Source organism: Chrysochloris asiatica, unplaced genomic scaffold, assembly GCF_000296735.1.
Source record: "Chrysochloris asiatica unplaced genomic scaffold, ChrAsi1.0 scaffold00070, whole genome shotgun sequence".
In the NCBI taxonomy this organism is placed as follows: domain Eukaryota; kingdom Metazoa; phylum Chordata; class Mammalia; order Afrosoricida; family Chrysochloridae; genus Chrysochloris; species Chrysochloris asiatica.
The window spans coordinates 15,185,658-15,210,392 of record NW_006408588.1 but is presented as its reverse complement, the minus strand read 5'-3'; the positions used below and the strand labels follow the sequence as shown (position 1 = coordinate 15,210,392).

Below are 24,735 nucleotides of genomic sequence, written 5' to 3'. Positions count from 1 at the left end.
TTTACTGTTCAGAGTTTTTTACTGGGGTTCAATCGTTTACAGCCCACATGTTGTTAAGTGCTATCGAGTTGGTTTCGACACATAGTGGCCCTGTGTAGGAGTGGCTAGTGGGTTCGAACTGCCGACCTTCTGGTTAGCAAGCAGACCAGTGCTTATCCAACAGTGCCACGCCAGATCTCCTACTGCCCACATTGTTGTGGTTATTAAGTGCTGTCAAGTCATTGCCGACTCATAGCAACCCTGTATAGGGTTTTTGAGGAGTGGTTGGTGACTTTGAGCCTCCAGCGTTGTGGTTCAAACCCACCTTGCGGTCAAGTGCTTATCCTACAGCGCCACACCAGGACTCCACTGTCTACATGGTGGTGGCTGTGTGCCGTGGAGTCGGTTCCAACTCAGCAACCCTGTACAGAGTTTTCGAGGCTGTAAATCCTTACAAGAGCAGAACGCTTCATCTTTCTCACGCAGAGCAGCTGGTTATTTCGAACTGCTGACCTTGCGGTTCGCAGCCCGATTCATAACCACTACGCTACCAGAGCTCCTTCCACTGTCCACATAGCTGTCTTTATTTAATCTCCAGCCCTTTTCAGGGGTTCTAGCTAATTATCTTTAGTCTCCAGATCCTTGGGAGTTCGCAACTGAGATTCTAAATCATTGTTAGACTGTCCAATGGCTAAAGCCCCCAGGCAAGAAAGATAGTCCTATCTGGCAGGGTACTCCAGGGACCTAGCGATCACCTTCCAGTAGCTGAGGACAAAGGCCAAACCTCTCTTTGTTGTTGTTGTTAGGTGCTAGGGAGCTGATGCTGACTCATGGCAACTCTAGAGGACCAAGGTGAACTGCCCTAGAGAGTGTCAGAAACTGCAATCTTTGTTGCTATTGTTAAGTGCCATCAAGTTAGTTGTGACTCCTCATAGTGACCCTGTATAGGATTTCTGAGGAGTGACGGCGCTTGAACTGACGCTCTTGTGGTTCAAACCGACCTTGTAGCATGTTAACCTGCAGCACCACACCAGGACTCCAAACTTTACGGGAACAGATTTCCAGGTATTTTCTCCCACAGAGCTACTGATGAGTTTGAACTTCCAACCTTTCGGTTAACAGCCAAGTGCCACCAAAATTCCTTGACCTCTCTTCAGGTAAAGTTAATTTTTCACTACACAATGGAGGGTCTTTTCATCTGGCAATGAATTGTATCTTAAGGTGCCCACTCTCTCCTACTTGGATTTTAGTTGGTACTTTCTCGCTTACTCTTCAGTAAAACTTTATTTATTACACATAACATTTTAATATTGGTGATGACGCCTTACATGGCACCAATGGTTAAGTGCTGGATGAAAGGCTGGCAGTGGGAACCCATCGTGATACACCATGGAAGACTGGTGATCTGTTTCTGAAAACTCACAGCCCTGAAAACCCTCTGAAGCAGTTGGATTATGCACACATGGGGTCGCCAGGAGTTAAAATTAACTTGTTGTTATTAAGTGCCATTGAGCCTGTTCTAACCCATAGTGACCCTGTAGAGGGTTTCTGAGGAGCAGCTGGTGAGCTTGAACCACCGATCTTGCAGTTCAAACCGACATTGCAGTCCATCACATTAACCCACGGTGCCCACCAGGACTCCTGAAATTGACTAGATGGCAACTAACAACAACAGTAAAACTAAAACTGAAATGGAGTCTCTAACAGTCTCAAACCCATCTATTTTTGTCTGATTTGGACTCTTTAGAGTTTCCCCAATGGACAAGAAGGCTGGGACTCAGTACATTCTTGTGATCTGTCAAAGCGTACATAGCCTGAGAAGGAGGGGCACACTAGTCCGCCCCCCCCCCCCCCAGGAAAGCTTGGGGCCTAAACCCAGGGTCTCATCTCCTACCCAAAGGGAGCCATCACTTGGGATTTCTTGGGGATAGGGTTTCCCTCTCCCCCTTCTGGCTAACTTCCTGGACTGGAGTTACCCTCTAGACTCATATCCACAAAAGGGTTGACATTCCAAAGTGGAAGAGCAATCCTACTATACCTTGTCTTTCTTCATAGATACCGAGAAATACTTTACCACTGGACAAAGGGAGCTATACCTGGAGGCCTGCAAGCTGGTGGGTGTGGTGCCTGTCTCCTACTTCATCCGGAACATGGAGGAGCCCTATATGAACCTCAATCACCATGGCCTGGGCCCCAAGGGTACTAAGGCTATTGCTATCGCCCTAGTGGTGAGCATGCCAGTGGGGGGTACCTGAAATTGGAGGAGGTGGGGGTTACCAGGTTTTTCCTGTGAAAACCTAAACAGCAAGCTTTATACCTACCCTGCCAGTTGATTTCCCCAAAGCTTTGACTCCCCGTTAGCACCAGGAAGGAGGCTGCTAGAAAGCCTGGATTTGGAAGTCTACACTCCTTCCTCTTCAGGAAGAATAAGCACCAGACTGTGGGAAAGGGGTTGGGTTGGACTTAGGCCCGAGAAAAAACACAATACAAAATGTTAGCCTGGGTCTCCATTCTATAACTCTCCTTTGCTATGAAAGGATTCACAAGTTCATTCAATGTGTGCTTCTTGTTGTTGTTGTTGTGTGCCGTGGAGTCGGTTCCGACGCATAGGGACCCTGTACAGGGTTTCCGAGGCTGTAAATCTTTACGGGAGCAGAAAGCCTCATTTTTCTTCTGCGGAACAGCTGATAGTTTCGAACTGTTGACCTTGAGGTTCGCAGCCCGATTCGTAACCACTACGCTACCAGAGCTCCTTGTGCGTCTTCTTAAAACATTATAATTCTTGAAGACTGCCCTGTGTGACAGATCATTTTTCCACAGGAGTGATGTCACCTCTTGAGTTGGCATGGCCAAACCAGGTCTCAACGTAGGAGTCATTATAGCTTTAGATGATTACAATGTTTACGTACAAAACTAACCCCACTCACTTACACATGCTTACACCCCCCCCGAAAATGTAACAATCGTAGATCAGCACTACACTGTCAGTTGGGAAGATAAACAGTAAAATCACTTTGGCTCCTTTTGGGGTGGCAATTAGGTAGCACATGCTCATCAGGAAGTTACATGAAATGTAAGATTTTTCTGGAGTCGGAAGCATGGAGGGAAGAGTAGAAAAGGAACAGAGCCATCGTGAAGGGCACTGAGGCCTGAATACCAATTAACAAAGTGTTTGGGACACACCATTACCTCATGAGCGCCATGCAAACAATGGATAATAAGGAGCTCCTCTTAGGGCTTGGACCACTGGGTTTCTTTAGTAATAGCAGTTTCTGTCTTCAGGGAGTTTCTCCTCTAATTCTCTGTATTATTCATTACACAGTTAATCATTGTGATATTCTGGTGTTGAAAATGAACTGCTGTTGGCCCCCCATACCATTTCATTCATTCTGTTTGTGTTTCCTTGGCTTAGATGACAGGCACCCTGATAGGGAGGATCATGTTCCATCCTCTTTGTATCTGGTCCTCTCTGAACGAGCGCCATGCCCTTGGATTTGGTTGGTTGTTCAGCAGTCAGCACAGAGAGTGACAAGGAGATAACTGGCTCATCTGACATGACTGTGGATGGATTTGGCAGTCACTAGGATGACCTGAAGTGGTAATGCAACCTGGGGTTTCAGGCACTATGGAATAACACCTAGACTTTGAGGCCTCTGAGGAGTTGGGAGATCACTGGAGCCATCTCCCCTGCCTTTGAGCACCAGGGAATGTTGCCTGGAGAGTCGAGATCAGAAGATATCCCATGAAGCCCCTGGGAAGCCATCCCACAACACAGCCACATTGTCCTTTTTCTCGGTAGGGGAAACAGCCACCAGAGCTCCATACTGATTACTTCACTCATTGTGTCCAAAGATTTGCTTGTTCTCTTACCTTTCTGTTCTGGAAAAGGGGTTTTGGTGTTAGCTACTGTGGTGTCAATAAAGCACAAGTGAACATCTTTCTGATATTCTTTACTTTCAGCCAAGACCCATTGGACATCAGCAATGACATCCCTCATTCCACGGCCTCTTCTGAATCCAGCTTGAACCTCTGGAAGTTCTCTGTCAATGTATGGTTGTAGCTGTTTCTGTATTACCTTTGTTGTTGTTGTTATGTGCCATCGAGTCGGTTCCGACCCATAGCGACCCTGTATAGGGTTTCCGAGGGTGTAAATCTTTACGGGAGTAGAAAGCCTCATCTTTCTCCCGCGGAGCAGCTGGTAGTTTCAAACCACTGACCTTAAGGTTCGCAGCCCGATTCGTAACCACTATGCTACCAGAGCTCCTTTAGTAAAACTTTACTCGCATGGGATATCATAGATATTGTCCAATGATTTCTGCATTCCATTGGGTCACCTCTCTTTGGAATGGGCACAAATATGGATCTTTTCCAATCAGCCAGCCAGATAGTTGTTTTCCAAATTTCTTGGCATAGATGAGTGAGTGCCTCCAGTCGCGTCTCACTTTCTTGAAATATTTCAATTTTTATTCCATCAGATCCCGGTGCCTTGTTCTTTGCTAAATCCTTCAATGCACCTTGGACTTTTTCCTGCAGTATGATTGTCTCTCGATCATATGCTACCTCTTGAAATGACTGAACATCAACCATTTCCTTATGGTACAGTGACTCTCTATTCCTTCCGTCTTCTCTTGGTACTTTCTGCATCATTCAATAATTTGCCCAGAGAATCCTTCAATAACGAAAGTCGAGGCTTGAATTTTTTCTTCAGTTCCCCCAGCTTGAGAAATGCTGAGCGTGTTCTTCCCTTTTGGTTCTCTGACTCCAGATCTTTGCACATTTCGTTGTAATATTTGACTTCATCTTCTTGACCTGACCTTTGAAATTTTCTTTTCAGTTCTTGTATCTACTCATTTCTTCCATTTGCTTTAGCATCTCTATGCTGGAGAGCAAGTTTCAGTGTCTCTTCTGACATCCATTTTGATCATTTCCTTCTTATCTTCTTAATGAAGAAAGTAAAAGGTCCTGCACAAATTAATTTTAGGGCTGTGACCCCGAGGCTGATGATATAAATAACCACCAAGCTCTTTCTCTCTGTACAGTGGGAAAAGTTTGGGGTCAGCACTGGACTTTTTTTGTGGGGGGTGTGCACACTCACCTACCCGAAGGCATCCAGGCTGGGAAAAGAAGGTGCAACAGGGAATAGGAGGGGGAAATTGTGTAGAATCCCCCGCACCTCCTTTTGCAAATGTCACCGCACCACTTTTAAGGCCAGTTCCTTGTGCTGGTCTGGCTGTAGCCCCGCCCTCTGAACTCCACTCAGGCGGGGTGGCCACAGAGGGAGTCCGGTCTCCAGGGATTCCTAACTCACAGTATTTTCCTTTATATCATGATTTTTTTCACTTGTGAGTGCGGGAAACTGATGTCCTGGACCTTATGGTAGATCCAGAGCTCTGGTGGTATTCCGTGAGCGCAGCTTCTATGGGTTTTCAATCCCTCCTCCATGGAGCCTTTCCTAGCTGGCTGTCTCTGCAGGTGCCCAAACCAGAACCAGTCTTCTTAATGAATTTTTGCTTTCTTCCTTTACCAACTACGAAAAGACTTTTGATTATGTGGATCATGACAACATTATGAAGTATGAATATTCCAGAACACTTAATTGTTCTCATGAGGAATCTGTACATGGACCAAGAGGCAGTTGTTTGAACAGAACATAGGAACACTGAATGGTTTAAAATTAAGAAAGGTATGCGACAGGGTTGTATTCTTTCACCATACTTATTCAATCTGTATGCTGAGAAAATAATCTGAGAAGCTGGGTTCTATGAAGAAAAACGTGGCATCAGGATTGGAGGAAGACTCATTAACAACCTGCAATATGCAGCTGAAAGTCAAGAAGACTTAAAATACTTACTGATGAAGATCAAAGCGCACAGCCTTCGGTATGGATTGCATTTCAATGCAAAGAAAACAAATATCCTCACCACTGGACCAATAAACAACGTTCTTATCAGCGGAGAAAAGATTGAAGTTGTCAAGGATTTCATTCTTCTTGGATCAACTATGAACACTCATGGAAGCAGCAGTCAAGAAATCAAACGACATACTGCATTAGGCAAATCTGCTGCACGAGTCCTTTTTAAAGTGTTAAAGAGCTAAATGTCAGATTGAGGACTAAGGTGTGCCTGACCCAAGCCATGGTATTTTCAATAACCTCATGTGAAAGCTGGACAATGAATAAGGAAGACAGGAGTTATGCTTTTGAGTTATGGTGTTGGAGGAGAATAATGAAAGTGCCAAAAGAACAAACAGGTCTGTGTTGGAAGAAGTGCAGCCAGAGTGCTCCTTGGAGGCCAGGATGGTCAAACTTTGTCTCTCATATTTTGGACATATTGTCAGGAGGGACCAGTTGCTGGAGGAGGATATCATGTTTGGTAAGGTGGAAGGTCAGAAAAAAAAGAGGAAGACCCCCAGCAAGATGGATTGATAAAGTGGCAGCATCAATGGGCTCAAGCATGTCAACAATTGTAAGGTTGGCCCAGAACCGGGCAGTGTTTCATTCTGTTGTGCATAGGGTCGCTATGAGTTGGTACCGACTTGATGGCACCTAACAACAACAACTGTGGAGTCAGCCCCCAACTGTGGCAACCTCATGCACACAAACTAATGCTAACTAGTCCTGTGTCACCCCCAAGATTGGCTGCTGATTAGAGGCTGTGAGCCGCAAGGTCTTCATTGGCTGATTTTCAGAAGTAGATTCCAGCCTTTCTTTCTAGTCTGCCATAATCTGGAAACTCCGCTGGCAACTGCTCAGCAACATGCAAGCCTCCACTGACAGATGGGAGGGTGCAGTGGCAGGGAATTGAACACAATTCTCCCACATGGAAGGCGAGAATTCAATCACTGAGCTCCCTAGTTGGTGCAAATGGTTGACATGCTAGGCTATTAACCAAAAGATTAGAAGTTCAAGCCCACCCAGAGATACCTCGGGAGAAAGGTCTGGCAAACTACTTCCTAAAAACCACCCATTGAAAAAGTGTGGCATTGTTTTTTTAAAAAAAGCTAAAGTAGATAAAGAGAAATACTTTTAACTGATGGTATATGGAGGGAATTATAATCAATGTAATGAAACAAGTTATATGAATTGTTGAATGTGAAACTGATGATATGCCCTGTAAACTTTCACTCAATCCACAATAAAAACCTTAAATTAAAAAAAAAAAAAAGAAAGAAAAAGTGTAGCATGCAGTTTTACTCTGGCATACACAGTGTTGTCAAGAATCAGAATCGACTAGGCTGCAAATGGTTTGGGGGAAGGATGCAAATAATTTTCATTTTATTCCTAATGGAAATAGAGGCCAGTTTGAGTAACTGTTTATTTAAGATTTAAGTGCAGCGCCTTTCAAGAAGGCTTGAGGGTCGGGGGCTGTAGCGCAGCGCGAGCGGCGACTCCGAGGCAGGCGGGCGCGCGTAGGGATGCTCTGGGGGGCGGCGGCAGCAGCTGCCGTGTGGGCTCAAGTGGCGAGCACAGCGCGGGCCCTTGGGCCTCTCCCTTAATCCGAACGCCCGGCTGCGTCGCCGAGGCCCCTTTCTGCCTCCGCCCCATCAGCCTCCGGGCCGGGGTCGGGCCCGCCGCCGCCTGGGCCCGCAGCCTCCCCTTCGGGGGGTCGGGCCCGGGCGGGGGACCCGGACCACTGCCCTCCTGATGGGCCTCCGAGCTTCGTTTCCTGCTTTTTCAGTTTCCTTGAGAAGGGACGGGCGGGTCTGGATGAATTGTCGTGGGGGCCCCAGATGAGGCGGGCCGGGGGGGCCACGATCTTTTTAAAAGGTCCCCGCGGGGCCCGGGTGGGGAGGGGATTTTCTTTGCGTTGGCGGGGGTCTTTTCGAACCTGCTGGGACCATGACCTGAACTGTGCGAGCGGGACGTGTCCGAAGCGGAGAGCCAGCTCACCTGAGCCGCCCCTTCCCCTGGCCACTATGGCATCTGAAGAAGCCTCCCTCAGGGCATTGGAAAGTCTGATGACAGAGTTTTTCCATGATTGTACAACCGATGAGAGAAAGCGTGAGATAGAGGAGCTTCTTAATAACTTTGCCCAGCAGATAGGAGCCTGGAGATTCTGCCTATATTTTCTTTCCGGCACTAGGAATGATTATGTAATGATGTACAGTTTAACGGTTTTTGAGAATCTGATCAATAAAATGTGGCTTGGGGTCCCATCTCAGGATAAGATGGAAATCCGTAGCTGCTTGCCCAAACTTCTTTTGGCTCACCATAAAACCTTACCTTACTTTATCCGGAACAAGCTTTGTAAAGTCATTGTTGATATTGGCCGTCAAGATTGGCCCATGTTCTACCATAACCTTCTTTACTAACATTTTACAGTTGATCCAGTCCCCTGTGACAACTCCCCTTGGGTTGATCATGCTGAAGACAACTTCGGAGGAGCTGACTTGTCCTCGTGAAGACCTCAGTGTGGCTCTGAAAGAAGAGTTGCGAAAGCAGCAGCTGGAGCAGGTGCAGACCTTGCTCGGGCTACTGACAGGTATCTTGGAGACCGTCTGGGACAAACACAGTGTTACTGCCGCTACTCCACCACCATCCCCAACTTCAGGAGAAAGTGATGACCTACTTAGTAACCTGTTGCAGAGTCCCAGTTCAGCCAAACTGTTGAATCAGCCAATCCCCATCCTTGATGTGGAGAGTGAGTATATCTCTTCTCTGGCCTTGGAGTGCTTGGCTCATCTCTTCAGTTGGATTCCTCTATCGGCCAGCATCACCCCATCCCTCCTTACCACCATCTTCCACTTTGCACGCTTTGGCTGTGACATCCGGGCCAGAAAGATGGCATCAGTTAACGGCAGCAGCCAGAACTGTGTCTTGGGTCAGGAGCGTGGCCGGCTTGGAGTTCTGGCCATGTCCTGCATCAATGAACTTATGTCTAAGAACTGTGTGCCTATGGAATTTGAGGAGTACTTACTGCGGATGTTCCAGCAGACGTTCTACCTCCTGCAGAAAATCACCAAGGAGCGCAATGCCCACACGGTGAAGAGCAGACTGGAAGAGCTGGATGAGAGCTACATTGAGAAGGTTACTGACTTTCTCCGGCTCTTTGTGAGTGTTCGCCTGAGAAGAATAGAGTCCTACTCTCAGTTCCCTGTGGTGGAGTTTCTGACACTTTTGTTCAAGTATACATTTCATCAGCCTACTCATGAAGGTTACTTCTCTTGTTTGGATATCTGGACACTCTTTTTGGACTATCTGACAAGTAAAATTAAAAGTTGTCTGGGAGACAAGGAAGCAGTTCTTAACAGGTACGAAGATGCCCTGGTCCTCTTGCTCACAGAGGTGTTGAATCGAATCCAGTTCAGATACAACCAGGCCCAGTTGGAGAAACTGGATGATGAGACTCTGGATGATGATCAGACAGAGTGGCAGCGGTACTTACGCCAGAGCCTGGAGGTGGTGGCCAAAGTGATGGAGCTCCTTCCCACCCACGCCTTCTCAACACTGTTCCCAGTTCTTCAAGACAATTTAGAAGTTTATCTGGGGTTACAGCAGTTTATAGTTACTTCAGGGTCAGGGCACAGGTTGAACATCACAGCGGAGAATGACTGCCGACGATTGCACTGTTCCCTGAGAGATTTGAGCTCCCTGCTGCAGGCCGTGGGCCGCTTAGCCGAGTACTTTATCGGTGATGTGTTTGCTGCACGGTTCGATGATGCCCTCACTGTCGTGGAGAGATTGGTCAAAGTCACTCTATATGGATCGCAGATAAAACTGTACAACATTGAGACTGCTGTGCCATCAGTACTGAAAGCTGACCTCATTGATGTGCATGCTCAGTCCCTGGCTGCTCTCCAGGCTTACTCTCACTGGTTAGCACAGTATTACAGTGAAGCTCATCGGCAGAACACTCAGCAGTTTGTTTCTCTGATCTCCACTACCATGGATGCAATCACACCTCTCATCAGCACCAAGGTCCAAGACAAATTGCTGCTATCTGCATGCCACCTTTTGGTCTCGCTTGCCACCACTGTGCACCCCGTCTTCCTGATCAGCATCCCTGCAGTACAGAAAGTGTTCAACAGAATCACTGATGCCTCTGCCCAGCGGCTGGTTGACAAGGCTCAGGTGTTGGTGTGCCGAGCCCTGTCTAACATCCTGCTGCTTCCATGGCCAAACCTTCCAGAGAATGAGCAGCAGTGGCCTGTGCGCTCTATCAACCATGCCAGCCTCATCTCCGCGCTCTCCCGAGACTATCGCAACCTGAAATCCAGTGCTGTCGCTCCATAGAGGAAGGTGCCACCGGATGACACCAAAGTGATTATTCACCAGACACTTAGTGTCTTAGAAGACATCGTGGAGAATATCTCTGGGGAGTCCACCAAGTCCCAGCAGATTTGCTACCAGTCATTGCAGGAGTTAGTTCAGGTCTCCCTGGCCCTCTTTCCGGCTTTCATCCATCAGTCAGATGTGACTGATGAGATGCTGAGCTTCTTCCTTACCCTGTTCCGAGGTCTTAGAGTACAGATAGGCATGTCTTTTACCGAACAGATCATTCAGACTTTCCTCAATATGTTCACCAGAAAACAACTGGCTGAGAGCACCCTGCACGAAGGCAGCACGGGCTGTCGGGTGGTAGAGAAGTTCTTGAAGATCTTGCAGGTAGTGGTCCAGGAGCCGGTCCAGGTGTTCAAGCCCTTCCTTCCCAGCATCATTTCCCTGTGCATGGAGCAAGTGTACCCCATCATTGCTGAGCGTTCTTCCCCTGATGTGAAGGCTGAGCTGTTTGAGCTCCTTTTCCGGACACTCCATCACAATTGGAGATATTTCTTCAAGTCCACTGTGTTGGCCAGTGTCCAGAGGGGGATTGCCGAGGAGCAGATGGAGAACGAACCCCAATTCAGTGCCATCATGCAGGCTTTTGGACAGTCCTTTCTCCAGCCTGACATCCACCTGTTTAAACAGAACCTCTTCTACTTGGAGACTCTTAACACCAAGCAGAAGCTGTACCACAAGAAGATCTTCCGGACCACCATGTTGTTCCAGTTTGTGAATGTGCTGCTCCAGGTCCTGGTCCACAAGTCCCACGACCTTCTGCAGGAGGAGATTGGCATTGCTGTCTACAACATGGCCTCGATCGACTTTAATGGCTTCTTTGCTGCCTTTCTCCCAGAGTTCCTGACCAGCTGCGATGGTGTGGATGCCAACCAGAAAAACGTGCTGGGGCGGAATTTCAAGATGGATCGGGACCTGCCCTCGTTCACCCAGAATGTGCATAGGCTGGTCAATGACCTGCGCTACTACAGACTCTGCAATGACAGCCTGCCCCCTGGCACTGTGAAGCTCTAGGCCCAGCCTGCTGACCACCTGCCGCTGCCGCCTGCACTCCCACCACACACGTCTCCCAGAAACGTCTCACCACACCGTGGAGCCTTTCACCTTGAGCAGCATTGCCTGCCCCCACCTCTCCGCAACTCCTCTCCTGCTGTCCTGGTTGGAGTTCCGCTTCCAGGGTGTGGGGAGCAGGCAGAGGGTCATGTGGCCAGACACCAGGGAGGTCCACACGGAACATGGGGTATCAGTCATGAGACAGAGACGCCAAGGACAACTGATGAAATGGCACCTTCTCACCATTCCACCTCCCACCCTCGCTGGCCCAGGAGAGACAGGACAATTCTGTCAAATCCCCCTCCCCCAATTGCCTTGAAGTCTCTGCTCTTTGTCAGATACTTGCAAAGACTCATATTTTCGTTGTGTTTGTTTTCTCATCATTCCATTGTGATACTAAAAAACTAAGACGCTTCATGAAAAAATAAAGTGCTTATGTTGTTGTTAAAAAAGAAGGCTTGAGGCAGTTTCCTGTTTAAAAAAGAAAAAGAAAATGCCAGATAGCTAAAACAAAGGCCTCTGAAGGAAAAAAGATAAAGTGCTGTTTTAGAGGCCCTCCTTGAATAGGGAAAACCACAGAATTATGTATTTGAGTTAGGGTGTTGGAGAAGATTATTAAAAGTACTATGGACTGCCAGAAGAACACGCATTGGATGAAGTATAACCAGAGTGCTTCTTAGAAACCAAGATGGCCAGACTTTGTCTCTCATACTTCAGACATTATCAAGAGAGACCAGTCCCTGGAGAAAGACATAATGCTTGGTAAAGTCAATGAAAAGAGATAGACCCCCAATAAGATGGACTGGCACAGTGGCAGCAACAATGGGCTCAAGCGTAGCAGCAATTGCAAGGATGGCGCAGAATCAGGCAATGTTTTATTATGTCATACATAGGGTTGCTATGAGTAGAAACTGACTTGAAGGCGCTTAACAATTTGCAAGAACTCTTATGCTAAATACCTTTACTTAATGTATCAAGTTTTCTTTAATCTAGAGTAGGTATCAGTTATCCCTTCTCCGGGCTAAATAGTTCAAATCTGTTCAGGATATCCTTGTACATATTACTTTACAGGGCTTTAATTGAATGTCCCTCTTCTAAATTCCCCGGGGTTTCCTTTTACTGGAGGTGCCCAGAAAAAGCATGTTGTCCTAACAAAGCCCTTTGCGGCGGCTCATTCTCTGTGCTGGTCTCCTGTTCCTATCTGTTGTTGTTAGGTGCCACCAAGCCAGCTCCTACTTATAGCAACCCTGTGTATCACAGCAGAGCACTGCTCCGTCCTTCACCACTCTCACGGTTGTGGTTAGGATTGAGCCCCTTTGTTGCAGCCACCGTGTCAGTCCATCCCGCTGAGCATCGTTTTTGTTGGTTCTCTACTTTACAAAACATGATGTCCCTCTCTAGGGACTGGTCCCTCTGATGACATATCCAAATTATGTGAGACAAAGTCTCACCACCCTGGCTTCTAAGGAGCATTCTGGCTGTATTTCTTCCAAGATAGATTGATTGTTCTCTGGCAGCCCATGGTATATTTAATATTTTTTGCCAACATCATAATTCAAAGACAGCAATTCTTCTTCAGCTTTTGCATGCATATGAGGTGATTGAAAAGACCATGGCTTGGGCTGTTAAGTGCTGTTGAGTCGATTCAGACTCATAGAGACCCTGTATAGTGTTTCTTGAGGAGCAGCTTGTGGGTTTGAACCACCGACCTGTGATTCACATTGACCTTGTAGTCCTGTGCATTAACCCACAGCGCCACACCAGGACTCATGGTTTGAGTTGTTGTTGTTGTTAAGTGCCGTTGAGTCCATTCCAACCTATAGGGTCCCTGTATAGGGTTTCCAAGGAGCATCTGGTGAGCTTGAACCACCGACCTTGCAGTTCAAACGGCTTTGCAGACTGGCACATTAACCCACAGTGCCACACCAGGACAGTGCTCCCTAATCCTCAAAGTAGCCTCTTTGTGATTGAGGCATAGTCTGAAGAGGGGAAATAATACTAAGATACTTGCCTGTCTTATGAATATTGGTTTCCCTTGCCTACTATTATAAAATAGACACTGAGTGAGATAGAAAGGAATGTTGGGAAACATGATTAAAGAAAGTTTGTAAATCAGTCTTCAGCCTATAACTGATTGGAATATAACTGATTGGAAGGAGTTCTACAACTTGCCCAATAAAATAGGCCTCTTGCAGAATTTTTGCAGTGTATAGGACCTTAGATGGAATCCTGAGCCCCATCCAGAACCTTCTGAGGTGGGACATTCCCACTAGAAAGGACAAGCAGACCAGCCTGGAACAGCTAGAGGAACAGAAGATACATCTTCAAAGAAAGATCATCAGGAAAACACCAAAACAAAAATGGCAGGATGACTGGCTACTACAAGAATAAGCAAGTTGTTCGCTGGGAAGCCATCAAGGCAAGCAATCAAGTTCCTTCGTGACAAACTCCCCTCTAAGACTGAAACTCAACGAGAACACATGAACAAGCATGTAAGCTTGCTGGCAACCACGTTCCATAGACTCCTGTTGACCTGGAGATGAGAGAAGAGGAAGGGCTGGTTGGTCCAAAATATGGTGAGACCTGAGAGGACACCTGAGCCCATGGACAAGGACAGAGCCACAGAGGGCTAGAGCTGAGAGTGAAGCATCCAGCTGATATGCAGTGAGGGGCGATGCACAAAAATACCCAAACTTGCAGATAGTACCCATTTGACCTAGCCTCAATGGCTTGATAATCAGAACTTGACTAGAGGAAGATTAAAGAAGAAAAACAATTTTTGATAAAGGAAATGAGGGTAAACTGCTACAATTTTATTAACTTGACCTATACTCACGGAGGTAGTAGCTTGAAATGCCAACAGACAAGGAAGGAGTCTTCACATCAAGTATCAATGCTATCCCCTCTGTACACAGGGTAGATAGGGATGGGCAACTTAGACATTGGCTACCTAAAATGATGGGGCAATAAAGGCACAAAGTGACTGGCTTACAAGTTTTCAAGAGGGAGTTTAGTTTAAGAGTGTGTGGGGGAAGATAGAGTCCCCAGTGAATAGTTTTCATCTTATCTAGATGGATCTGGTGAAAAGAGATGGGGATAAAATTCTTATGATTCAATAGTGAGTAATTGTTATCATGACTAATTGAGACTGTCACAATTGTAAAGGTAGAAGTTTTGTAACAAAAATGGGGGAGTAGTTAATCTTACATTCCAGAAACAGAGGACCCTAGGACCATCATGGGAGAAGAGCAAAAGCAGATTGTGAGAACTTATCCAGAGAAGCAGCAACACCAGAGATGGAGTAGAGATGGGGACATGGGAAGAGAAGGATTGAGAGCTGGTGGCCAGGAGGCAGACTTTCAGAATGTGCCCTTTGGTGGTGTATATTATTATATATGCCTGAGTGGGGGGTTTTTTGTTTTGTTTTTTAATGTTTTATTGTAAATTATGTGATAGGTTACATGGGAGAACATTAGTTTTACATTCATCCTATAGTATAATCATTTCATTGCTATGGTAACAACCCCCTCCATGCATCATCAACCAACCAAAGGGTATACACTACAAGCATGCCCCCCTGTCATCAGCACACAGCCCTTCTCCCTCTTTGTGTCTAAAGACCCCAACACTTCCATCTCTCCACGTTATTGTCTCTGCTTCCATCTCAGGCATCACTGCTTCTCTGGGTAGGGTCCCGCTCTCCGCTCTTCTCCCTTAATGGTCTCAGGGACCTCCGCTCTTAGGCTGAAAAGTTAATCACTTCCTTCCTTGCTAAAAAACGTCTACCTTTACAATTCCAACCCTCACAAGCAGTCCAGATAACAATTATTCACTATTGTATCACAAGAGATCATCCAGATTTCATTTCATCAGCCCCGCCTAGACAGATTGGATACTACTCAGTGGAGATTCTACCTTCCTCCAAGCCCTATGAATCTAGCTTCCCTCTTGAAAGCTTGTAAGCCAGTCACTTCTTGCCTTTGTAGCCTACCCATTTTGGGTAGCCAATGTCCAAGTTGCCCATCCCTGTCTACTCTGTGTATGGAAGGGGTGGGAATGATCCTTGCTGTAAAGATTTGTTCCCTCTTTTGAGCTACTGCATCCATAGGTGTAAGTCAAGTTCATCAAATTGTATCAGATTACGCTTTTTTCCCTCTTCTGTCTTTTTCTGGTTGAGCTCTGATCATCCAGTCATTGAAGTCAGATAAAGTGGGTATTATCTGCAAGTGTGGGTGTTCTTGTGCAGATGCCCTTTCTTCTTATCAGCTGGACGCTTCACTCTCCACTCTAGTCATCTGTGGCTATGTCACCGACTCTGGGCCCAAGAGTCCCTAGGTGTTGCCACACTGCTGGCCAACCAGGTCTTCACCCGGGTTCACAGAAGTCTATTGAACATTGTAGGGCTTAGCTCGCTGCTTCATTGCTGATTTTCCCTCACTTCCCCTTATCGGTGATGAGCGTAGTTACCAATCAGAGCATGTATTGAGTCTTAGTCTTGGAAGGGGGTTTGCACTGAGGGGACCCAACCACTTGCCTTGATGTTTCCTGGGCAAGCAACTTGCTTGTTCTCGTAGTAACAGTCAGTCTGCCTCTATGGTTTTGTATTTTTCCTGTAGGTCTTTCTTTCAAGAAGTATGTTCTTCTAGCTGCTCCAGGCTGGTCCGCTAATCCTTTCAAGTGGCAATTTCCCATCTCTGAAGATCTAGATGTGGTTCAGGCTTCCACCTATCTAGTCTTATGTATTGCAGAGGCTCCTCAGGAAGCCTCCTTCACTGGGCACGTTGTAGCCCCATTTTAGGTATTCCATTCAGTTATAGTATATGCCTAAGTGTTTGTTGTTGTTTTTTTTAAAGAGAGAGCTAACATGAATACAGAGTAACGCTGTTAAGTGATGGTACATGGAGGGGATTATAATCATTGTAATGAAACAAGTTGTATGATTTGTTGAATGTAAAACTGATGATCTGCCCTGTAAACTTTCACTCAACTCACAATAGAAACTTAAAAAAAAAAACAAAAAAACCCAACTGATACACACACACAAAAGTAGACTCTTTGTTTCTATCTACTCTGTAATTGCTAGTCATGTAATCTGTCTTGATGGGGCTGTTCAAGAGAGGGGACAAGTTCAGGTCGTCAACCAACTCTTTATGTCTGTCTCCCCCTTCCCTTGTGGTGCCTGAAGTCCAACACAACCATTGTCAGCCTGGAGCTAGAGGACAACTGCATGATGGAGGAAGGAGCCTTGAGCCTGGTGCAGATGCTGCATGAGAACTACTACATCCAAGAGCTGGTACTGTGCCTTCTCTGCCGCTGCCACCGCGGCCACCGCCACCACATCTGAGCTCTTCTATAAGTGGCTTCTCAGGGGAGCACCATCTAGCAGAGCTGGTGAAGGGACCACGCTCCCTGTGGCCAGGGAAAACACTGGGATCCCATTTCCATCTGGTTTGGAAATCAGGGGTGGGGAACCTCTTTCTGCCAAAATTTATAACATCATTGGTGGGCCATACAAAACTGTCAACTTCAAAATTTGCCTGCTACGTTTGGTCAGACTTTTAATTAATTCATCCCAAATGAATTAATCCCAAATGGCTGGAAATGTGGTTGCCTTGGCAGGGCCAGACCAAATGACATTCCCCACCCCTGCCCTAAATAGATTATCTTACTTCTTATAGTTGCCTTAAAGTGAACTTTTTCAAAGACGATAAAAGCACGGAATTATTTTATAAAATACGACTTGCCTACATTTGGAGTCCTGGTGTGGCACTGTAGGATAAGCACTGAACCGCAAGGTCGGCAGTTCAAACTTACCAGCAGCTCCTCAGAAATGCTATACAGGGTCACTGGATCAGAACCGACTTGACAGCATTTAATAACAAATCTAAATATTAGGAAGGAGCCCTGGTGGCATAATTTTTACACACTTTCACTAACCCAAAGGTCAGCAGTTCAAACCCACGAACAGCTTCATAAGAGAAAAGGGTTGGCTATTTGCTCCCATCAAGATTACAGTATAAGACACCCTCTAAGGGAGTGCACTAGGTCACCTCGAGTAAGAACTGACCCAATAGCAACTGAGTTATGCTGTCCCTGGGTGGTACAAACAGTTAAGTGCTCAGCTACAAACTGAAAGGTCAGTGGTTCAAATCTAGTCAGAGGCACCTTAGAAGAATGGTCTGGTGATCTACTTCTGAAAGATCACAGCCATTAAGAATCCTACGGAGTGCAATTCTACTCTAAACCACATAAGGTTGCCATGAATTAGAACTGACCCTATGGAGATTGGTTTTTGATTTTTAAGTTGTTGTTGTTAAATGCCGTCAAGTCAGTTCCAACACTAAGCAACCCTGTATAGGGTTTCCAAGAAGTGGCTGGTCAAATCAAACTGAACTTACAGTCCAGCACATTAGCCTACAGCATCATACCAGGACTCCTGTTTTGGTTTTGTTTTAAGTACCAAAGCTCAATTAGGAAAGTGAAGAGTCAGTGAAGTCAATTTCAGGGGAAAACAGACCAGCCCAAGGGTCTCAGTGAGGCAGTAGAAGACCCAGGTGTGGAATCTGGTTACCAGCTTCTCTTCTCTCTGTTTTTTGCATGACCTTGATCTTCCCAATTTTCTTCCACTCCCTACCCTAACCCTACCCCTCAGCACCGTCCTCAAGTAACACCACCCTGACATTATTTCTTAATGGGGCCCTTTGGTGGGGGTTTTTACACACACAGTGTTTTCTTGACTTTTAGAATATTTCTGAAAATGATCTTGGCTTGGAGGGGGCCGGAATCATCACAGGGTTTCTCCAGAGAGATATCTCTTCACTCTGGAGTCTTAAGCTTTCAGGTGAGCTGGTGGAATAAGGAGGGAGAGTTGGAAATCTCAGGGAGGAAAGAACAGGAACTGAGAGGCTCAGAGGTATATCTATGGTGGGGGGCGGGGGGACGGGGAGCACTTAGTTTTAAATTGCTCACCAAGACTATGCATTGGGTTGTTTAACTTCAGGGTCGGAAGTTTGAATCCACTAGCCGTTCCTGGGGAGAAAGATTTACAGCCGCAGAAGCCCTATGCAGGGTTGCTATGACTCAAGGGCACATCACAACAATCTTAACAGGAACAGATTGACAAGTGGTTTCTCCTGCAGAGTGGGTTCAAACTATTGATGTTTCTGTTAGCAGCCAAGTGCTTAACCACTACCCTACCAGAGCTCCTTAAAAAGACTGCATCGTTGTTGTTGTTGTTGCTAGGTGCCATAGAGTTGGTTCTGACTCATAACGACCCAATGCACAAGAGAATGAAACACTGCCCAGTCCTGTGCCATCCTCACAGTTGTTAAGCTTGAGCCCATTGCTGCTGCCACTTTGCCATACATTTCATTGGGGGTCTTCCTCATTTCGTTGACCCTCCACTTTACCAAACATGATGTCCTTCTCCAGGGACTGATCCCTCCTGACAATATGTCCGAAGTATGGAGACGAAGTCTGGCCATCCTAGCTTCAAAGAAGCATTCTGGCTACACTTTTTCCAACACAGACCTTTTTGTTCTTCTGACAATAGTCTCACAATCATTGCCATGTTGAAGCTTGCTCACTTTTTTTTTTTCCCACTTTTTATTGTGAACTGAGTAATAGTTTACATGGGGGAACATCAGGTTGTACATTCATCATTTCATTGTAATGATTACAATCTCCTCTGTGCATCATCATTCAACAGTATTTGCTTCTATTTCCTCTGGTTTTGTTTTTGTTTTGCATGGGAGATGTACACAAAAACACTCAAGAATATATAATAATTTAAACAACCAAAGGACACATTCTGCAAGGTCTACATCCTGACTGCCAGCACACAGCCTTTCTATCTCTCCATGGGTCTGGAGTCCTCAATTGCTCTCTTTCTCCATGTCCTCATCTCTGTCTCCATCTCTGGCATCACTGTTTCTCTGGTTAGGATCCCACATTCTGCTCATGCTCTTCTTCCTTGATGATCCTAGGGTTCTCTGTTCCTAGACTATAAGATTAACTACTCCTCTCTTTTTGTTACAAAACCTCTACCCTTACAGTTGTGACAATCACAGTAACAATTACTTACTATTGAATCATAAGAATCTCCTTTCACCAGACCCGTCTAGACAAGACGATTCAGTGAGACATCTACCTTCCCCCACACACTCTGAAACTAAACTCTCTCTTGAAAACTTGTAATCTGGTCACTTTGTGCCTTTATAGGCCATCCCATTTTAGGTAGTCAGTGTCTAAGGTACCTGTCCTTATCAATCCTGTGTACAGAGGAGATGGGATTGATCTTGGGTGTGAAGACTCCTTCCCTCTCGGTTGGTATTTTGAGCTACTACATCCATAAGTATAGGTCAAGTTCATCAAATTGTAGCGATTTACACATGTTTCCTTTATCAGAAAGAAAAAAAAAATTTTTTTTAATCTTCTTCTGGTCAAGTTCTGATCATCAAGCCATCAAAGCCAGGTCGAATGGGTACTATCTACAATTTTGGGCATTCTTGTGAGTCTCCTCTCACTTCACATCAGCTGGGCTCTTCACTCTCAGCTCCAGCCCCCTTGTGGCTATGTCCTTGTCCATGGGCTCAGGAGTCCCCAGGTCTCACCACACTTCAGGCCAACCAATCCCTCCTCTTCTCTCTCTCATCTCCAAGTCAACAGGCGTCTATGGAACAGGGTTGAACTCGGCCCATATCTTCATTGCTACCTTTCCCCCTCTTCCACTCACCAGGAGACCAACATGGTGGCCAGCAAGCTTAGATAGATGCCTGCTTATGTGTTCCCTTTGAGTTTTAGTCTTGGAGGGGGATTTGTCCTGGAGGGGCTTGATTGCTTGCCTTGATGACTCCCCAGCAAACAACTTGCTTGTTCTTGTAGTAGCCAATCATACTGCCATTTTTGTTTTGGATTTTTCCTGCTGGTTAAGCCCACTTTTGTAACCACTGTGTCAATCCATCTCCTTGATGGTTTTTCTCTTTTCTGCTGACCCTCTTACTCTACCAAGCATGATGTCCTTCTCCAGGAACTGTCCTCTTCTGATAACATGTCCAAAGTACATAAGATGAACTTCCAAGGAATGTTCTGGTTGTTATTCTTCCAAGACAGATTTCTTCGTTCTTTTGGAAGTACTTGGTGTATTCAACACTTACTGCTAACATCATAATTCAAAAGCAGCAGCTATTCTTCACTCTTTCTTATTCATTATTCAATTTTCACACACATATGAGGCGATTAAAAACAGCAAGGCTTCAGTCAGGCACTCTTTAGTCCTCAAAGTTATATCTTTACTTTTTAAAACTTTAGAGGACTTTTGTAGTAGATTTGTGCAGGGCATTATCACCTCATTTGATTTTTTGGACTGCTGCTTCTATGTACATTGTTGGTGGATCCAAGTAAAATTAAATTCTTAACTTTAATCTTTTCTGTGTTTATCATGATGTTGCTTACTGGTCCAGTTGTGAGGAGTTTTGTTTTCTTTATGCTGAGGTGTAATTCATACTGAAGACTGTAGTCTTTGATCTTCATAAATAAATACTTCAAGTCCTCTTCAATTTCAGCCAGCAAGTTGTGCAATCTGCATATCAAAGGTTGTTCATGAGTTGTCTTCAATCCTGATGTCACATTCTTTTTCAGATAGCCCAGCTTTCCAGCATATTTGCTCAGCATACAAACTGAATAAATATGATAAAAAGATAAACCTGACACATACCGTTCTTGATTGTGAACCATGCAGTATTCTCTGAACAGTATCCCATGAGTCCTATTCCAATAACTTCCTCTTGGTCTATGTTCAGGTTCTGCGTGAGCACAATGAAATATTCTGGAATTCCCATTCTTTGCAATGTTATCAATAATTTGTTATGATCCATACAGTCGAATGTCTTTATAAAGTCAATAAAACACAGGTAAACATCTTCCTGGTTTTCTCTACTTTCAGCCAAGATCCAAAAATGGTAAAAATAATGATGCCAAAAGCTGAACAGAAGATTCCAAAGGGTGGCTCGAAAAGACAAAGTAAAGTTTTATAATGAAATATGCAGAGCCCTGGAGTTAGGAAACCTGAAGAGAAGAACATGCTCAGCATTTCTCAAATAGAACAAACAGAAGGGGAAAAGTCAGGCCTCGGGCTGTGCTGGAAATACCATGGGAAGATGGAAGGAATACAGAGAATTCATCAGTGTTCAGTCATTTCAGGAGGCAGTATGTGCTCAAGAACCAACGGGACTTTTGGATGTGGCTTGAGCTGGAGGCATACAGAGCCCAAGATTGAGACGCCATGGACCTGGGAGTCGGAGCCGGAGCAGCTCAGAGACTGAATAATAGCTCTTCAAGTCTGCCATAAAAAAATGACCTCCAATAAAACTAAATTGCAAAAAAATGGAAAAGAAACAGAATGGAAAAGTAAAAAAGTCGAGGCTAAACCTATAGAATCTGTGGTACAAAGAGTACTGGAGGTGGAGGCAGAAGTGCTGCTAACACAAGTAAGCTAAAGAACATTTAGATCGTCCAGAATTAATTGAAACATTTCTTAATTCTCAAAAAGCTGGTAAAGAAAAAGATGGTACAAAAAGAAAATCTTTAGCCTAGTCACTGAGTTGACGTCGAGAACTCAGGGATCTGCTCCTGGATCCCTTCTGCCTTCCTCCTCCCATCACCACCTGCTGCAGGTTGTCTCCACGAAGGAGAGAGAAGTGTATCATATGCCTGCTATCTAGAACCTCCACTCTTTCAACCCCTTTCCTGATGCAAGTAAAGGCGATGACCTGCTTCCAGCTGTGATAGAGGATTATATCCATGTAAGAATTCAACAGAGAATTGACAGAAAGGCTACTGCCCAAGGGATCACTGATAATCATGATAAAAAGAAACTGGTGAAGGCATTTAAGAAGAAATTTGTCTGCAATGGTACTGTAATTGAGCATCCAGAATATGAAGAAGTAATTCAAAAAAAGAAGTAACTTCCAGAGCTACCATGCATCTACAATGATAAAGTCAGCAATTCTAGACAAAGTCTACCTCTAGTCCCAAATCAACACAGATGTTGCCCAGAGACTCGGGTGGCCCAATGAGGAAGTTTTGGGCAGTTTTTTTCCAGGAAATCCATCATCCACACAAAGAGCTTTTGTGCTGGACAGCCTGGTCCTAGTGTCCAATAGGCAGGAAAGTTCACGTCATCAGATTTCAGGCACTAGCTGACCTCATCATATGAGCAGAGAGTCTGGTTCTTCCCCACTGCGGGGTGCCTGTGTGAGGCTGAGTGTGTATGTACAGGTATGTGTGAGTATAAGCACACACACTCTCTGACCCTCCTGGGCCTATTTCTTCTGTGTTCAGTTCACTGGGAAATGAACTGTTGGACTTTTTGTCCTCTAAGCATTTCAGAGCATAATGGTCAACTAGTCCTGGTGTGGCACTACAAGATAGTGCACTGGACTGCAAGGTCAGTTTGAACTGCAAGGTCAATGGTTCAAACACACCAGCTGCACCTTGGAAACCCTATACAGGGTCTCTATGAGAATCATTGCAACGGCACTTCACAACAACAACATTTGGGTATGAAATGATCTGCGATTTTTCTTCCTTTTTTTTTTTTTTTTTTAAGAAACATGGTTCAAATGCCTCCAAAGCATTCATGTGTTTATTCTGCAACATTTTTATCTACTTCCCTAAAAGGCTGTCCATAAATAACATAACACGTTAAGGACTTTATACTGTTGGGTCTTTCTTTTTAATCTTAAAACGTATAAAAAGAGAGGAAAGAGTTGTTAAAGTTGCTATTGATTTATAAAAAAAAAAAAAAAAAGAAGTAATTCAGCTACAGGGTAACCAGTGCAAAAACATCCACCAGTTCCTTGTAGAGACTAGACTGGCTAAGGATGACCGGCTAAAGGTTCATGGTTTTAAATGCTTGTGGCTCATGGAAGCTTAAGTGAGGATTTCCTTGCAATGAAACTTTTTCTCTATCCTTTGACACAAGTGTAAAACCTCACAGTTTGTATGAGGGTGAGTCAAAAAGTATTGCTACAACAGCTCCAACTTTTACCATCATTAATACAGACAATCAGTTGGTGACTGCAGACAAATTCTCTCAGTAATACACGTGTCTGAGTCACATAACAGTGCCTTCAGATAAAGGATATTTTTGTGCCATGGAAAAAAAACAATTTCTAGGTTAGGGCGAATATCAGATTTTTTAACAAAAACTCAAGTGAACATCTCTCCTGATCAATGAAACTTTGCAACAAGCTTATGGAAATGTTGACCCACCTAAAGCAACAGTTTCTAAATGGATCAAGCATTTTCAGGAAAGTCTGGAAGATCTCAAAGACAAGCCAAAATAGGAAAGGCCATCAACATCAACAAGTGAAGAAACCGGCTGAAGTCTAGAAACTAAAGGAAGATGGCTGGACTATTACTATTGGTGTGAGAGCTACTGAAGTTGAGATCTCACATGGTTCAGCATTTTCAGTTTTAAGCAAACATCTTGGCCTCATCAAGCTTTTTCACTTGAACGATGCCAAAAGCATTATGGACAATAAGCACAATGAACTTTTCCCACCAGTCTTTTATGCAAGAAAAGGCCAGAGTAATGAAGACAATGTTATGAAACATATTGGAACATTTAAAAAGAATAGTATCTGTCTAGATGGGTCTGGTTAAAAGAGATGGGGATAAGATTCTTATGATTCAATAATGAGTAATTGTGATCATGATTAATAGTGACTGTCACAATTGTAAAGGTAGAAGTTTTGTAACAAAAACGAGAGCGGTTAATCTTGCAGTCCAGAAACAGATGAACCTAGGATCATCAAGGGAGAAGAGCACAAGTGGAATGCGGGACCTTATCCAGAGAAGCAGCGACACCAGAGATGGAGGCAGAGATGGAGACATGGAGAGAGGAAGGAGCTGAGGACTCTAGATTCATGGAAGAGAGAGGGACTGAGAGTTGGCAGCTAGGAGGCAGACTTTCAGAATGTGCCCTTTGGTGGTGTCAATTATTATATACGTCTGAGTGGGTTGTTTTTTTTTTTGTTTTTTTTTTTTAAAGCTAAAGTGAATAGAGGGAAACACTGGTAATTGACAGCACATGGAGGGGATTATTATCATTGTAATGAAACAAGGTGTATGACTTGTTGAATGTAAAACTGATGATCTGCCCTGTAAACTTTTACTCAATCTGCAATAAAAACCTTAAATAATAATAATAATAATAAAAGAACAATATTTAAGTTACTTGAGAATGCCGAGACTGGCCTTCTGACAAGGTGTAAATTGACAAGAGTGCTTCTGGGAAGGCTTGTTGTTGTCAGGTGCCATCGAGTCGAAACCGACTCATAGCGACCCCATGCACAGCAGAACGAAACAATGCTCGATCCTGGGCCAACCTCACCACCGCTGCCACCCCCGAGTCCATCAATGAT

The 24,735-nt window shown here is 44.9% G+C and overlaps 1 protein-coding gene and 1 pseudogene across 1 annotated transcript in view; both read left to right on the top strand.

Annotated features, from left to right (window-relative positions):
* LOC102837223 (chromosome unknown open reading frame, human C14orf166B) overlaps positions 1–24,735 on the top strand; it is a 61,788-nt gene that overhangs the window by 5,340 nt on the left and 31,713 nt on the right. Inside the window, exons 3-5 of the mRNA XM_006864791.1 lie at positions 2,035–2,207; positions 16,494–16,601; positions 18,053–18,149. Coding sequence (XP_006864853.1) covers positions 2,035–2,207; positions 16,494–16,601; positions 18,053–18,149 — 378 coding nt within the window. The remainder of the gene's footprint in view (positions 1–2,034; positions 2,208–16,493; positions 16,602–18,052; positions 18,150–24,735) is intronic.
* On the top strand, positions 7,894–11,269 carry LOC102823342 (annotated as a pseudogene).